The following is a 17,907-nucleotide window of genomic DNA, read 5'->3' on the forward strand; positions in this document are numbered from 1 at the left end:
CCATCTTCTCGGGTTGAGTATGTAGTCGTGGGTTAGGATTCTTCTTGGTCTGTGTGGACTTGTCACAGTAGGGCTGATTTCACAGGGTCTTCGCTGTGATGGGCCGCGTTCCGTGTGTCCTGGCCTATATTCCCTGCGCTGCATTCTGGGTATAATGGAGTGAGGGGCGGAGGAGGAGTGGTGGTTGTTCGCAATATTCAGCTTCCAGCACAGGCACACAACTTTGTGCAATGATCTCCCTCCATTGCACTGCAAGAGACCTTCCTGATTTCAGGGCTCAATTATCCATCTGAAGTGCAAACACTGGTGAAACCACTTGCCAAAGACCCTTCTGATCCCAGGCATTAGAAACCCATGTTTAGACCGAGATATTGATCCATCCCTGGGTCTCACAGAAGGTTTTCCAATCCCCGGGGATTAATAATGAATTGCAGCGCCTTGGAATCCAACTTCTTTACTTAATATTATTTATTCGTTTAATAGGTAATGCATAAATACCATGTTCACCAGCAATCTTGTAAGTGACAATCAAATGCGAGGAACAGCATCTCCATTTTGTATGGCATTTTACACCCATTTACATTTAAATGGCGCCTTGAAACACCATTTGTTGTATAGGAGCTTGCAAAGATCCAATAAATAAATAAATAAAATAAATGTAGGCTTTTCAGTCCCCTTCTCAGGGGACTCTGCTTCCTCTCCCTCGATCGCCGTAGGATTAGCCATGGCAGGGACCTGATGCCCTGTTGGGCCGAGCTCGCATGTGCTAGGACTTGGGCACCAGTGGACTTTAGTGAGGCGGGAAAGCCGCTTCTGTCCAACTTCATAGCGGTGCAGGTGACAGCAAGAGGAAAGTAATAATACCAACAGTGATATCAGCATTTTATGTAGCCCTTCATCCTGGGAGTACCTACGTTCTTAATGGTTGTTGTAACCTAATTGGATAGTGCTTAATTTATGGACCTGCCAGAATCTGAAGCTGTGGCTATAATTGTCTTTTATGTGTGTTGTTTCTTTTCTTTCCCAATTAAAATACCCCGTTTTTTTAAAAAGATCTTTTTTAAACTGGGGCTGAACATATTTGCAAGTGCTACCAATGCTGGCAGATTAAGGAGCTGATGCAAAGTGAACTGCTCAATATCACACAATGTGGACAAGGAGAGTGGGGATTGTAACCCCTGTCTTCCCTATTCCAAAGCTGGAATTCCAGCCCTAGTCCACATCTCCTCTTAGCAACTGGGATTGGTGACCATGTCTTTAACACTGCTCTCCCTTTGCTCTCGAGACGTAGTGATGGTGTTTTTTTAATGGAAAAAGGATTCCCTTTACCACTTGGATGTACTATTTTTTTTTTTACATTTTATTTTAGCGTCTTATTACCGATCCTACATTATTCTTTCTAAATATTTGACTCTATAGATAACCCTGATCTACTCTAGGTGCCCAGACAACGTTAGTGTCTTTGGCACAACTTAAGCCTTATCTAGATGCACTAAAAGCTTAAAATCTGTGTTCCACCAAGTAGAGAAGAGGGAGACTTGATGGAGTATTTCAGGCGTCCAGCAGATGCTCACCTATACCATTAGTAACCATTTGTTCACAGAAACTTTAGTCAGGATGTACAGAGCATTTGCAACCCCATGGATGTTAATGTTAAAGGATATTTGTACCGTGCACTATCACCACCGCTCTGGTGGTTCTGAAAACAAAAAAGGGAGGCGGGTGAGTTAGTGGGGGTAAGCTGGAAAAGTGCAAGAGAGCAGTGATGTACTGTTGGCAGCCTCAACCCGGTAACTCTGTTGGCTGGGCTTGGGGTGTTTTCCGGTCGGTAGTCGTCGTGTGCTGTTGTGCTAGTCTGTGTGGTTTGTTTTGTTGTTGCAGTGTAGTGAAGTTTGTGCGGATTGTTGTGTTAAAGGTTTGTAGTTGTGTTTGGTTAGAGTTTGAGAGGTGTATGCAGAGGGGTGAAATTATTAGTGGGTTGGTTACTTGGGCAGATGCTAACATTCGCAACTCCATCCAAGTGCGGCACGTGCCAACAACCACAACTCCACCGGGGTGCGGCACATGCCAACCATCACAACTCCATTCAGGGACGGCACATGGATCGAAAATTAACATTGAGTAACCATAAACTAAAAGCAGTCCATGAGTATCCTGCAATAACCAGTGACCAGGAGCTACCACTGGGGAACAAGGAGCTAGAACATAGCGTTCTGCAAATCGAACATCCACATAAGATGCAAACATACCATGGTGTCCAATATGTATGACCTCTTATGCTTTAAATGTTGATAGATGTGTCTTATTTTTTTTTTTATATAGATTGTCCGAAACTCGGCGTTAAATTCACATAGGTCCGTTTGTTTGGCATTTGTTTGCCATGGGAGCAAAAAATAGCTCCTGGTAGCTGTTGGTGTTATGCTAATTAGGCTCTTCTAGGTTACAAGTTGGAGCTAAATAGCTCTCGGATCACCTGCGTTTGGAACCTTGAACCCTACCTTTCTCTCTAGAAAATAACGGAAATTTATTTAAAAACAATAATCGATCTACTAAGGTAAGGGGCAGACCAGCATGAGCAGTAGTCCTGCATCAAGCTCCTAAAAGCAGTCATAAGGAAGGAGGTAGCAGCCGCTGCACACGCAAAACAAGTCTCAAAACGGGAGCTGAATGTAGGCCTTGAAATCTAATCTGTTAAATAAACGCTACCAACCTGTTTTGACCTACGATTTGAAATATGATGTGGCATTTATAAAGCGCCTAACAAGTGTTTCTAGGCGCAACGAGACAAGGAGGGGGAAACAAAGGGTGGACAAAATAATGATCTTACTAGGCCTTGTGCCTTTCAGATCATGCACGTGCGGGGAAGAGGGAAGGGGAGATGTGCCAGGAGGGCGTGGAAGGGGGAAGTGCAGTTAACTCGCAAGTGCAGCCAGTGGGTGGCTCAGCAGTACAGAGAAATGACTGTAGGGTTGCAGATACAGACCCTTAAGTCCCGGAGAGCCCGGAGGCAGTGAAAGGGCAACTGGACATGCAGGAGCCTGGGCCCGAGTTCAGACAGTGACAAGGTGACCAGTATGTGGAGCAGTCAGGTGCATCAGCAGGGGAGAGGAAGAGAGAAAGCGGAAGCGAAAAGGAGACTTGCTTCCGGAACCAGAGGTGGTTCTGCTCAAGTTTGAGAGAGGCAAGGAGGCTGTTCCAGAGGGAGGCCCCAGCCGAGAAGATAGATCGGTCCCCAACTCTCTGCTTGGAGAAGCGTCTGACCCTCCGAGAGTTGGAGGTGGATGAGCAGAGAGCTCAAGAAGGAAGATGTTTTGGAAGAGAAAGTTGGAGGTAGAGCGGTACCGGGGCCCAGAAAGCCTTGTCGATGATGCAGAAGTTCTTGAAGTTGATCCTTGCAGCCACGGGGAGCCAGTGAAGAGATTTCAGAGCTGGAGAGATACGATCCCTGGGCTTGAGGCCAAGGACAGGTCTCACAGTCCTGTTCTGGATAAGTTGTAAAGGTCGAAGAGTAGTGGCAGGAAGATTTAGAAAGTGGCTGTTGCAATAGTCCAGCCTAGAGTGGACCAGAGCTCTGGAGACAGTGAGCTTCTGGGGGAAAGTGAGAAAAGGAAGAATACTTCTGAGGAGGTGCAGCTGACAGTTTGACCTCTAAGAGACGTCAGAGATGTGAGAAGAGGGTGAAGTCGCAGATGACACCAAGGTTCTTAGCCTCACAGGATGGAGAGCAGGAAGAGGGCCCAAAGTGGGCGGCCAGAGAGAGAGGGGGAAAGGAGTGAGCAGGTATCCCAATGAGGAGGATCTCAGTCTTACTTGCATTAAGGCAGAGATCATTGGTGGCACACCATTCTTGAATTGCGGCCAGACAGTCAGGTATGAGAGAAGAAGCAGAGATAACTGAGGGGAGCCTGAAAGAGAGCTTAATGTAATGCGCATAACATTGAAAATTGGAGCTGAAGGTAGTGATGCGGAGGGCAAGAGGTGCATCAGCATGATACCCTCTATAATGTACTTAATCATGTACTCCATTGTGTTAAGCGAACTTCGTGATTTGCACAAAAATCAACATGTATGGAACTTAACATGGAAAATATTGCTTTATCAGGGCACCATGTCACGATAATTGCACAACTCCATTACCATCAGATCACTGAACAGCCTTGAGAAAGACCTATGGTCGAAACACGTGTCGGCGCTCTAGTAAATGCAAGCAGCATATGGCATATATCCAACTGCTCTGAGATGTCTGCCAAAACATGGTACAATGTGTAGAAAATTGTAACTGAACTTCTTCAACCACCAGAACAGAAAAGTGCTTCAATGTTAAATTAGAACAACAACAACTTCTTCGGTATCAAATTGTTAGCAGGTTTCAGGGAATAGAATATTCACATTAATCCACATTAGGACTGTTCTGCAAATGATGCTCATCTCTCTCTGGATAACTCACTCCAGAATGGCAGCTTGTTTGCCGACTTTTTTTTCCCTTCTGCTTCAAGTGTTTCTGATCCTCATAGCTCCGTTCAGCTTTCTCGTTACAGTACTTTCACATGCATGGAAATGGTAGTCAGTTTTTGGTAACTTATGTAAAGACCTTTGGAAAGTATTTTCAGTAGGTCCCATGGATGGTTGAAAGGAGCTATTAGAATAGGCCATTAAGGCATAGGGAATGGAAGGGATATCCCTAAAAGGAAAGGGGGGATACCATGTCCCATCCGATGTCCTGTCACCTCGCCCCATGTTGTGCTCCCTCATATAGCCACCCTCCAGGTTCAGGATCAGGTAGGGGGTGCCGTCCCCTGGCCATATGGGGACAGGCTACCACCGGATAAGGAGTGATGACATCATCAGATTCATCACAGCAGGTTCCTCCATCCCTCTGGAACCATCTGTCATTGATTTTCTTTCTGGATGGGGAGTCCCACTCCTGTGCATGATTTCTCTTCTATTAGGCTCTCTGGGCAAGTGTTGGTTCAGGGTTTAAGTCCTTTCTTGAAAAGATCCTTCATTTCACCCTTTAAAAATAAGTCTTTACTTACTGTGTTCTGATTTCCTGGAATAGTGTTTTCAGGATACGCCCTTGGACCCTGGGTTGGTGGGTATTCAAGATACTCCACCTCAGGGGTCCCTGTGGTCTGATTTTGCAGGTCCCCTTCTACTGCATGTCACTATTGGTTAACAGTGGGGGCTGAATCTTGCTTTGCAACTCTGCTCCTGGGGCTTGAACCCTCTCCTAGATCTCATCTTCTGTGTATCCAGCGGTGTTCCCTAGTGTCGAACTCATTCTGCTGGCCACCCGTGGGCAGGACTGGGACTTGCCTGGCCTTTCATCGTAACTGCTATCTAGTTTATATATTTTGTACTGTTGGGGCACTTTCTTCGATCCCCTAGATGTGACACTGCAAGGTACCCTACTGTACTATGGCATTTGTCTATGGTCCCTGGAGCGCTCCACCATGCCCAGAAGCTGTGGGTATTTTTAAAATCTATGCATTACACTCCAACGTAGGATATACATTGTTCCCCTATGGTGCTGCTTCTCATTCCTTCCTGTGTAATTTGTTGTCCTGGGCATACAAACTGTCTTCTTAAAATATATCATGGACTTTGGTAGCCCTCCAGGCTGTATTGAACATTGTGTTGCCCCGTATATGCATGTAAATTATACTTTATTTAGAATGTAGTAGGGACCCTGTGCTAAGTTCTGTGTGGTACCCTTGCATTCTGAACATGATGGCCATTACTGTGTGTAATATTGTCTTGGCATGTAGTCTTTTTAAAAAACATTTTTTTTATAAATTATATCTAAAGGTCTACATGCATTATGTCTCATCAGGTCTGGGGCTTACATTTTAGGGTAAAGAGTTATGCCTACAGTTAGCCTTTTGCTACTTTTTACTTATACTATGCCCTGCTATGTGTTCTTTGTAACCTTGATACTTATGTGTCCCATTTCCCATAATAACTTTTTTACGTGTGACTTTACAATAGTGTGTATTTTTCAGTATACCAATGGGGTATATTCTTCGGTGGTTACTATTGAGATTAATTGTGCCTCCCTGCCAGTCTTCTTCCCTCCTGTAGTTGAGTCTGCCTGCTCTGCTACGCTAACCATTGAGTCCTACCCTTAGTTTAGATGATTACACAGCCGTCGCACAGGTTTGTGCAACAATCTCCTTAACACTGAGCTGGCACCATTTCCAGATCATTGCTCTGCTGACTCCTTGCCAAATTCTCCTTAATCAAACTCCTCAAGGGAGGGAGTTTCCCTGGCCTGGAAGAGTGGTGAGTCACCCCTTCTCCATCTTGGAGCATCCTGGGTCATCTCCATCGGTTGCCCCACCTTTGTACCATTTGTTTTTTGTCTGCTACCCATTGTTGACCCTCAAAATTACTGTATTCCCTTTTTTGAGTTCCTCTTTGTCAGGTGCCTCCGTTCTCACTGGTGCTTCTGCCTAGTGGGTCATCCCCTTAGGTAGACAGATTATATATTTTTTCACACATCTGGGTAGTCGCTGGTTCAAAGCAGGGTTCAAGTCCCTGGGTACTAGATCCTTGTCCCAGACCTGTAGTGTAGATTTTGTAGTGGAAATCTAACTGTATTCTAACGTTTGCTGGTCCTCTGACATTGTTTAGATGATTTAACTTGATTCTTCACACTAGGTACCTCACTCAAGTATGTGAGTTAATTCTTTTACTCTGAATTAGGTTTTTTTTTGTTTGTTTGTTTATTTATTTCTAATCCGCACCAGACCCAGGGGTATCAGGGCGCAGCAATTAAAGAATATGCAAGGTTTAGGTTACATGGTTACAGGTTATATGCAGGAATAATGCAGATACACGACAGGCATATGTTAAAAATACTTTGAGAGAAGTATACAGGTACATTACATATCTCAATAAATACTTTGAGAGGAATATACAGATACATTACAAGGGTGAAGTTTGCACTCTTTGAAAAGAGTATGCAGATACAAGGGTGTAGGTAACATGGCGAGCAGGCCTAAAGGTCACTGGTTTTGAGCAAGTTGATGTAACTGCGTCTAAAAGTCGAGTAAGGTTGATTTTCTCTGAAAGGGTGAGGGAGGGAGTTCCAGAGTTGGGCCTCTTTCACGGGAAAGCTGTAGCCTCCTGCCTTGGCGAGTTTGAATCTAGGGAATTTGTTGGCGCCGTTGTAAAGGGCATTACAATAGTCTAGCCTACAGAGTATTAAGGCTCTGGCCAGGATAATGCAATTGTCATCAGAAAGAAAGGGTTTGCCGGTCCTAATGAGCTTACAAGTGTAGGCCATGGCTGAGGCCCTGGAATTCACTTGTTTGGCGAAGGAGAGGGTGGAATCAAGGTAGAAGCCAAGGGTCTTTACCTCTTTAGCCACCTTGATGAGGTTTCCATCAATTATGAAGGATGAGTACTCCTGGCCTAGTTTCTTGAGGTTAGTGTGTGTGCCCAGGATGATGAGCTTGGTCTTGTCATCATTCAGGCATAGACCATGGGTCGCAATCCATGCCTGGATGATGAGATACACTCTATTCACCAAGGCCAAATCCTTGTCGTAATCCCCGGAAAGTGGGAGGAGAATCTGAGTATCAACTGAGTAATTGGTGTAGGCGATACCCAGAAGGTCCAGATCATCGAACAGAGGCTTAGTGAATATATTGTATAAAGTGGGGGAGACACATGCGCCTCGGGGTACACCACACGTGATGGGGATAGGGTCAGCCGCTGCTGAGGGGGAAAAGACCCTCATGGTTCTATCACTCAGGAAAGACTCTATCCAGATTATGGCCTCTCTGGAGAAGTGGGCAGCAGAGTCCAGGTGGCTGCATAAGACCTTATGGTCCACAAGGTCGAATGCGACTGAGAGGTCTAGCAGTAGGAGGAGGGCAGTTTTACCTTTGTCTCTTAGCTCATCGACCCGTGTCTTCAGGTCGATGAAGGCGGTTTCCGTTCCGTGTTGAAGCGGAATCCTGATTGTCTCGTTCCCAGGAGTTAATGGAGTTCCAGATGTTTTTGAATCTGAGTGTATGCAACCTTATCAAGATTTTTGAGCAGGAAGGGAACTGTCATAATAGGACAGTAGTTTGTGGGTATAAGTGGATCAAGGGTTTGCTTTTTTAACAGTGGGAGCACCCAGGATTGTTTCAGCTTAGTGGGGATAATGCCAGAAGCAAATGAGGCATTGATCAGTTTGGAGATAAAGGGGGCAAGATCTCTTGCAGCATCCTTTATAATCTGGGCTGGGCAAAGGTCACCTTTGCAGTTAGAAGGCTTAAGAGAGAGAGTTACTTTTTCTACCTCAAGAATGGATGTTTTAGTGAAGTAGAATCTGGGAGGTGAGTCAGATCATGTTTCCCTGCGGGGAGGTCAATATTAGTCGGTTGGGATAGAGAGTTGAGGGAAGCTTTTTTTTGGGCTATTTTATTTTGAAGAGTGTTTACTTTGTTAGTTAGTGCCTGTTGAATATCTGAACGCCATGTTTTATTTTTAGTACAGATATCAAGTGTAGGGACGGGAGATTCAAGTTCTTTTAAGATGGTGAATAATTCCTTCATACTAGAGTTGGCGTTAGATATACGTTCATTGTATGAGTTACGTTTAGCCAGGCAGATTTCCTTTTTATATTGTGACAAGATTTTAGTTAGTTTAGATCTGTTGACTTCTGATGGTAGAGATCTCCGGTCAGTTTCACAACTCCTCTTTAGGAGTCATAGTTCCCTTAGCTGTGGGGTGAAACACTTGTTCAGGTGAGATTTAGGCTTGCTAGGTCTAAGTTTAAGTGGGGCAATATTGTCGAGTGCAGTTAACATGATTTTATTGTACTCGTTGACCAATGAACCTGGATTTAGGTTGTCAGCAAGCGAATTGAGGGTCAGGAGGATGGCAGGGATAACTTTTTCCGCTGTGATGTTCTTTTTATTCCTTGTTAAGCAAAGCGGGGCAATTGGTGTGACCAGCGGGAGTGGTCTAGTAGTAAGAAGTGTGAAGGACACGAGAAAGTGGTCTGTCCACAATTGCGGTGAGATGGAGGTGATGTTGGCTGTGCAGTTGTAGTCAGCCACCCAATCTAGGGTTCTCCCTTTATTATGGGTGGGTTCGCTAATTTTTTGTGATAGGCCAAGTTCGGGCAGAATATTGGCGGTGGTTATGGCATGCTTATCTAGGGGGTCATTGAATCCTAAATTGAAGTCGCCTAGTAATAATTGTTGAGAGGTAGTTTTAAGATTATTCGAAAGTAGAGTGTATATGTCCTCCTCAAATGTTCCAAGTGGGCCGTGGGGTTTGTAGATTAGGTGAATGGTAAGGGTCTGTGAGTTAATTAAAGGTAGTTTAGCAGTGAGGACTTCAAAGGATTGAGTGATTTGGGAGGGAGCAAGTCTCCGCGAGAGGCATGATTTCGCTATAATGGCAATGCCTCCACCTCGTGTTTTATCTCGATTCTGTCTAAGTATAGTGTAGCTGTCTGGGACAGCTAGTGAAAGCATTGGTCCTGCCACTTCATGCAACCATGATTCAGAAATGGCCAGAAAATCCAGGTTATCTGCCAGTATCAGATCAGAAATGTCTATTGCGTGAGCAACCAAGGACCTAGCATTTATTAGAGCTCCTTTAAATGGGTGGGCAGTGGTCGTGGCTATGGCAGAGATAGAATTAGTCAAGGAAGAGTCAGTGTTCTTAGGATTGTGGATAGTGTATTGCTTAGTGGTGGCATAACGGTGAGGAGGCGGGCTGGAGACGCGGTTTGCACTACTAGACTTATTGCTATTAGACCTATTGCTGAAAGGGTGGTTAGTTTTCTTGTTTGTCATGGGCTGTGATCTAGTAAGAGGTTCGAAAAGTTTGGTCAGTCTGGAGTTGAGTCTAGAGGTCCTAAGGCTTAAGGTGCAAGGGTTACTTGCGAGTAAGCTCGAAGTAGGATAGTAACTAGTGTGTGGAATACTGTGGCTATTCATGTATTGACCTTTCTGGGTCCTCATTGTTAAGTAGTGTGTGTTGCCTATGTCTGGGATCCCTCATTTCTCCCCTTCGCCCTCATTTAATTTCACTCCCTGTCCCCACCCTGTAGCAATATAATACCCCATGTTTGCCACCAGGCATAGGTAATATCCATAGGAGTGGGAAGGGTCTGACCTATGGTCCCTTCTGTTTTTCCTTCTACAAATGGGTTTATTCTGTGATGTGTCTTATACAAATAGTACATATGTGAACTTGTAGAGAATTCTGTGTAACTATGCAGTAATTACATTCTTTAAGTGTACCTGGGTAGTGTAATCTTATGGGTTATCTTTTGGGATGAGCTTTACCCAGCTACCCTCCTTCTGTCCTCCATGTAAAGCCAAGAATGCTCTGCCATGTCTACCAATAGAGAGTTTGGTTTTTCTTTTGTGGATATCATGTCATACTTTAGATGGCGTTTACACCCTTATGAGAGGGCTTTGGGAAAATCTCCCTTACAGCCCTGAAGAAGCTCACTTTGTGCACAACCAATATCTTTAGCTCAGTAAAAGGGTTACTATTACAAAAATCCAAATCTATTCTGAAATGTCTCCTCCTGCTTTCTTAGTGGATACTCATGCAATAGAACAAAGAAAATATGACTATAATATTAAGGTTTTAGGTGCCCCATACTGCAACATGATCAAATTTCCCTAAGGACCAGCAACGAAATAGCATCAAAGGGGCAACGTCAAAGCATAGCGGTACATTTTAGAAAAATGATTGAAGAGTGGACTCCAAGTTACTCGACATAAAAGTCGCCAACGATACTCCATGTGGAAATGATGCCTCTAAAATGTGGTCTATCCATCTATCCCTAAAAATCCTTTTCCTCGCCTATTACAATTGATACAACTTCCAATAGTGCAAGTCCTAACTGCCCTGATGGCCAGAATTGTATTTGTGTATTGAAAATAATTGTTCAGATACATTTTGGGATTATTGGCATTTACTTATGTAATCCACTATCTAAGTAGTTGGAAGTATCGTGATTCTTTAAAGCTTACTCGATAGCCAGTTGTTAGTATTCTGTTTTCAGTTTCCTTGTCTGAGAGGCGTGTAACTGTAACCCTTTGTTTTTTCTCTTGTAGACCTATAACACAGACGCTCAGGTATCAGACAGCGCTGGCACAGCCACAGCTTATCTCTGCGGGGTGAAAGCCAATGAAGGCACGGTGGGAGTGAATGCTGCTGCTGTGCGGGGCCAGTGCAATACCACCAAGGGCAATGAAGTGGAGTCCATTTTGAAGTGGGCTAAAATGGCAGGTGAGTGCAGAGGGAAATACTGCATCGCCTCTTTTTCTCTTTCCTTCATTGCTCTGCCCATGAAATCTGATATATTGAGTTCACCAAAAATGAAAACTCAATTTCGTTTTGGACTTACCTTTGCCACAATATCTGTCCTGTATAGCTGCATTTTGAGCTTGTTGATTTGGGTGGTTTTTGCCATTAGCACGGCTACCTTAACATACCTACAGATCAGTTCAAGTACTGACATTTGATGTTTATCCCCAGTGTTGAGATTTCACTAGTTGGTGATCAGCAAGTCGCACAGTGTTCCACATCATACAGAGTGATTTTGTTCCTGTATGTGTCCATGCCCTGAAGTATCCTTGTTGCCCTGCTGTGTGACGCATTATGCCACCGTGTTGGTTCTTAATACTCACAGAGAACCTTTACAAGGCTACTCAGATTAACTAGCGGTGGCTGTGCTCCAGCAAAAATTCTCTTGCCGGAGTGCCGTTCCGTGTAGACCAGAGGCGCAACTTTTGTGAAAAATCCAAACTTCTCATTATGCTTGCTTAAACCTGCGTCTCAAATTCTGTAGGTTAAAGTCGCAGTCATCCTTTTCATTGAACTTAACCCTTTCACCACACCCATAAGACGCCCATCTGTTTAAAAGAAAGGGTCATTTGGAAAACCCCTTTCCTTATAAACAAATGTAACCTAAAACCATCCGTTTCTGTACAGCATTTAAGCAACATTTGTGGTGTACCCTGTCCTAATCAGTTCCTCCCTCCTAGTTTATAGACCCTCTTAAAATAAGATAATGGGCCTCATTCCGAGTTTGGCGGTAACCATGGAGTAAATAGCTCCATGGTTGGCAACCATGGAGCTATTTACTCCATGGAAATCCGGCATGGTGAATGGAGTAATTGCCGGTCCATTCCAAGGTTGAAGGGACCGGTAATTCCCCATTCACCATAGCCCATCCCCATTCCCATTTTCGCACCCATAGGGCTCAATGGGAATGGGGATGTCGGTAATTACGGCACCGTAAATTACGGTGCCGTAATTTACTCCAAGGTCCCTTTGCGGGTTGGTTTTTTAACGCCTGCTAAAAGCAGGCGTTAAATGCCAACCCGCAAAGGGAACTTGGAATATGGCGGTAAGGGTTAACGGTCACCGTTACCATTAACAGTGACCGTTAACCCTTACCGCCATACTCGGAATGAGGCCCAATGTGATAAAAGCTGTATTTATTGCCAACATATCCCATAAAAGAATTCCTCCATATTGAGTCTGTTGCTACTAAACCTCTTTAACGTGGATTGCTCAGTGACGTACCTCTTGCACGTATAGCCGATCAGATAGCCCAGCGAGTAGAGCGCTTGCTTTGACATCAGTGCAGAGTCTGACGATGCAGGTTCGAATCCCGGCATGGCCAAACTCAGCCTGCACCTTCTGAGGTCGATAAATGAGCACCACACACCGTGGATAATAATAAGCGGTGCTCAGGTGCCTGAGGGTTCGTAGTACTATATAAATGGTAAATTATTATTTAAATTATTTATTATGAAATAGTAATTTTCATCAGTCATACGTCTTACTAAATGGTGCATAAAACACAAACCCGGAAGGTCTCTACTGACTGATCCTTAGCCTGCACAAAGAAATGTGACAACTAATTTAAGACTCTGTGATGAATCGTGGTATTCTTTTGCTTCTCCTTGTGAGGCCATGGAGGTGAGACCACTATTCAACACCCTCACTAGTCGTAGAGGCAAGCAGGACCTCACCGGGAGATGCTCACCCTTTGGGGACAAGGACTCCTGTTCCTGTGAGGAACTTCCTAAACCTAAGATCACTACACGTTCTTCAATAAGAATACATGACGAAAGACATGAAGAACAAGTTAAAGTTTGCTGTTGTCAACCAAGTGTACCATTAATGTCCATATGAGAAAAGTTAAGAAAAATTGGGACACAGAAGATAATGCAAGGCATATTGAATGAGAGTCCGAAAGGGAAGGACTTGTCAGTAACGGAAGACGTTGGTCTCTTACCGCATTTGGCATTCGCGTAGAGAAACAATCCAATACTGGCAGATGCCTTTGCAAAAGTCGTTCCTGAAGAAGAAGGCCGAAGTTAAGTCAGTCCCTTCTTCTGTTTTGTATAGGGGAGAAGTTACTCCCGACGGGATTCATCAGGCACAATTAGTCATACCCCGAAGTTATCAGAGAGTGGTTTTAGAACCAGCTCATTCTCATTTGACTGCAGGCCAACACGGGGTCAGAAAAAGGCAAAGTCAAGTGAGGCCAACATTTTACTGGACTGCGTTTTCACTGATGTTAACTATGTCACGTTGTGTGACTTGTGCCAGAAAACAGCCACCGATTCAGTTCCACCGTCTCCTTTACAACCTCTCCCCATTATTGACATTCCCTTCTCCAGGATAGCGATGAGCATATTTGGGGCCCCTTGAAACCTCCAAATTGGATAACCAATTCATCCTGGTCATTGTCGACTATGTCACCTGATTTCTTAAATTCCAGAAGCTTCTCAAGACTTTCCACTTCCTCCTTCCCTTCCACTCTCCTCTGCTAATCCCACAGTTGCTGTGATTGGTGTCTGCGGCCCTTAGGCATCCTTGGGGCCTCTGACCTCCCACACCCAATCGGCCCAGCTCCTGTCTAACCTCAGCACTTGCATTGGCACACCCAATGCCCTAGAGGTTCACCCAGCACTTACCCCCTCTGCCCTCTTCCTTGCTGCACTTGCACATTCTGAATACTCACAGGGCATAGTAAGCTTGTCCTTTTTCATCCCACCGCTCTTATATATTGTGTTTTGTAATGCGTTTCACTCCCTTGTTCCTTCCCTTCGCCCTGTGGATGTTTTGAAACAGTATTTTACTTGCTGTATAAACGCCTAACAAGCAAACAGTAAATAAATAAATCATGAAGCTGTCCTGTTAAGAAATAACACACGCCAACAGATCCTGATACATCTCATCCCATTTCTATCTAAGGAAATATAAACTGACCAGTGTACCACCTTCATGTCTCGCCTCATGTGGGAGGCAAAAGTAGTCCTACACATAAAAACCCTCCGGACCTCAGTACATCACCCTCAGACCAATGGCCTAGTGGGGCGTTTTAATCAAACACTAAAGAGGATTCTGGCCAAGCTAGTAGAAGCCAATGGAAGAAACTGGGATACCATGATTCCCTGGGCCCTATTCGCTGTGCGGAAAACTCCTAATGCCTCATTGGGGATATTCTCCGTTCAAACTGCTTCATGGAAGGGAACCCCACAACATATTAGACATGCTTAAAGAAACATGGGAAGAGAGAGAGAGAGAAAGCTATCTTGCCCAACACTAGCCCAATATACCTTATTGCCTCAATCTTTGCCTAACTTCAACACTTAGTACAGCAAGTCTAGCACTAGCCCACCTTACCTGAATGCATCCCCATTAAGCCCTGCCCAGCACCAGCACAACGTATCTGGCTATGTCTGTTCCTCCGCTCCTGTTAGTAGTAGCCCTCTGTAATTGATTGTACTATATTGATCTCAATTCCCCAATCAGCCCACAGTACTTGACCAGAACTGCCCTTGTATCATTTCAGTAGCAGTCTCTCACAACATGTCACCCTCACTGCCATGTACTCACAATATACCACCTACACCCTTCCTACCTGCACTTCTTACAGGCACACATAACCCAGTCGCTAAGACTGCCACGCTACTTCTCCCGCCTAGACACACCACCAGTCTGCCCAATTCATTTCGGGATGCACAAGCCCTTACAAACCCCATGCCACTCTATCTGAGAAATCTAAGGCTAGGTACCCGCTCTGCCCACACCTCAGCTACTCTAAAAAAAACACCCAGGAAAGCGACCTCCCGACCTGCCCTCATCGGCCTCCACCCGCATGCCAAAAACCCTCAGCACCCCCGTGAATAATAACAAGATCCCCATGCAAACGAAATTAGGGAACAACCCTACTACCCAAATCCAATGTGGACTTATCAATGCACGGTCCTTCCCAGCTCATGCCATAGAAATTCATGACCTCATCACGGATCTGGATCTAGATATCTTAGCCATCACAGAGACCTGGTTACATGAAGCTTCCGGACAAGCCATCTGCCAAACCCTACCGCCAGGTTACACAATCCTCCACCAAGATAGAACCTCCAGTAAAGGAGGAGGCGTTGCCCTAATCCTCAAGGAAACCATCAACTCCAGGCAAATAAAAACTGCTAAGTCAGACAACTTCGACTCTTTATCAGTAAAAATATCCTTCTCACCTAATGACACTATAACTCTACACACTGTCTACCGCCCTCCAGGCCCCCCTCTTGATTTCCAATCCAACATCACACACATCCTAGGTGACAACCTCAAAACTAACACAAGAGCCATTCTCCTAGGAGACCTAAATCTTGGCTTCAAAGACCCCAAAGACAAGAAAGGTAAAGCTCTCGCCAAAGCCCTCCTAGATCTAGGCTTTCCCCAACTAGTCAACAGTCCGACCAACACCAAAGGTCACATATTAGACTGGATAACAGATCACAATTGTGCTGCTGACATCAGTTCCAACACTCCATGCGCTTGGACCGACCATCACCTATTGCACTTCTAAAATAAGAGGTAATCCTAGCCCACCTGTGCCAGCTACCAAGGCAAGGTCAATAAAATTACTCACCATGGACAGAATTCTCCCTCTCCTTGAAACCTCAGCTCTAGCACATCCTACATCAAACAACCTTACAGAACTAGTAGAGCTCTACAATGCTACACTTAAAGAGAGAGTAGACGCGGTAGCCCGTTGCAAATGAAACGAGCCAAGCGTAAACTTCATGCTAACTCATGGTTCACTCAAGATCTTCTAGAAATACGTACCGCCAAACGGGCAGCACTGACTTCATGGCAAACAAGTCCCTCCATGTCTACACAAGATACCTACCTGGCAGTCGCAAAACAGTACAAAAAATCTATAGCCACAGCCAAAGCATCTGCCTATAACACTAGAATTGAGAAAGCTAACTCCCAATCCAAAGAGTTGTTCGCCATTTATAATGAGCTGACTATCCCCCCACCTCCAAACAACCAACCGAGAAAAACGAAACATGGTGTAACAACATTCAACATGCCATGTTAGACAAAATTACAACACTCCAGAAAAAAATCAAGACACAACTTGACAACTTGCCTAAGGTCACCTCACCTATAGCAGGGCCCTCTGCCACCTTGCCAACCTTGGGTGGCTCACATGGCATAAATACCCCTAAACCATTTGCCTTTAGGGAAGTAACAATACCTGAAGTCCTATTGATCATGAAGCATATTAAACCATCGCTCTGTAAAGGCGACATGTGCCCAGATAGTCTAGTTAAAGACTTTGCGGCAGCCCTGGCCCCATTTGTCACTACCTTTTATTAATGCCTCCTTCGCTGTGAGTACCATCCCACCCTCCCTCAAGGAAGCTTGGCACACAACATCCTCTATAAAAGACAATCAGGCTTCTGTCCTCGTCATAGCACAGAATCAGCCTTGCTTGATCTTAAGAACCAGCTAATTGAAGCCATGGAGAAAGGCAAATCCTCACTCCTCCTACTCCTTGATCTCTCGGCTGCCTTTGACTTGGTAGACCACAACATCTTGTGTAAACACCTCTCAGACACTGCACATTTTTTCCCTAAAAGCAACCGCCTGGATCACATCATTCTTGGAAGGCCGAGCCATGAGGGTCTTTTCTGATCAAGCATCAGCCACTCCATCCCCCATTGGGTGTGGAGTCCCACAAGGTTCATGCACCTCGCCCACCCTCTATAATCTCTTCACTCTCCCCCTGTTCAGCGACCTAGAAGAGTTCGGCATAGCCTTTACGAACTATGCCGATGACACACAAATTCTTCTCCCGCTATTAGGTGACTATGAGCAAGACCTCATCACCCTCCAAAAGACATATGCTCGCATCCAGGCCTAGATGGCAGCCAATGGACTATGTCTAAATGGGGATAAAACAGAGATTCCACTGGTAGGCCCTAAAGAGTCCCTAAAAAAAATAGATGACCATTACAGTTCCTTCAGTATTGAGAACACTGTTATGACAGTCTCTGCTGCAGTAAAAACCCTTGGTGTGTACCTGTATTCCACCTTATCAATGGAAAAACAGGTCAGTGACATTTCATCATCTGCTGCCCTCACAACAAAAATCATAAATGCAGTGAAACCCCACCTATCACAAAAAAAAACGCCTCAACATTTCAAGAGCCACCGTTGGTGCAAAGCTGGACTACTGCAACATCTTACTCTTAGGCACATCCACTAATAACATCAACAAACTGCAAACTATGCAAAACAACGCCCTTAGAGCTGCCCTAAGTATCCCTAGGAGGGAGCACATCTCTCAAGCTAGAAAAGACGCCCATTGGCTCCCGGTCAAAGAGCGCATAATATTCAAGGCCCTCACGATTAGACACATGTGCCTCTCTTAGACCGCCCCATCCTACCTAGGACGAATACATCAGGTGCCCGTCCATAGACCAAAACGAGACCTATACTCTCACCTACTCTTAGTCCCGACATTCAATGGTGTCAAAGCCGGCACCATCAGCTTCGAAGCGCTAGCCCCAAAAGCCTGGAACGCCCTTCTACTCATCTTAAGAAAAGAAGACTCTCTCA

At 44.9% G+C, this 17,907-nt stretch overlaps 1 protein-coding gene across 4 annotated transcripts in view; it reads left to right on the forward strand.

Annotated features, from left to right (window-relative positions):
- LOC138472257 (alkaline phosphatase, tissue-nonspecific isozyme-like) overlaps positions 1 to 17,907 on the forward strand; it is a 472,404-nt gene that overhangs the window by 263,081 nt on the left and 191,416 nt on the right. For all 4 annotated transcript variants that reach the window (XM_069610359.1, XM_069610357.1, XM_069610360.1 and 1 more), the window contains exon 5: positions 11,082 to 11,256. In XM_069610359.1, the coding sequence (XP_069466460.1) occupies positions 11,082 to 11,256 (175 nt within the window). The remainder of the gene's footprint in view (positions 1 to 11,081; positions 11,257 to 17,907) is intronic.

This window comes from Ambystoma mexicanum, chromosome 8 (genome assembly GCF_040938575.1).
Source record: "Ambystoma mexicanum isolate Mex_15411 chromosome 8, UKY_AmexF1_1, whole genome shotgun sequence".
Classification (NCBI taxonomy): domain Eukaryota; kingdom Metazoa; phylum Chordata; class Amphibia; order Caudata; family Ambystomatidae; genus Ambystoma; species Ambystoma mexicanum.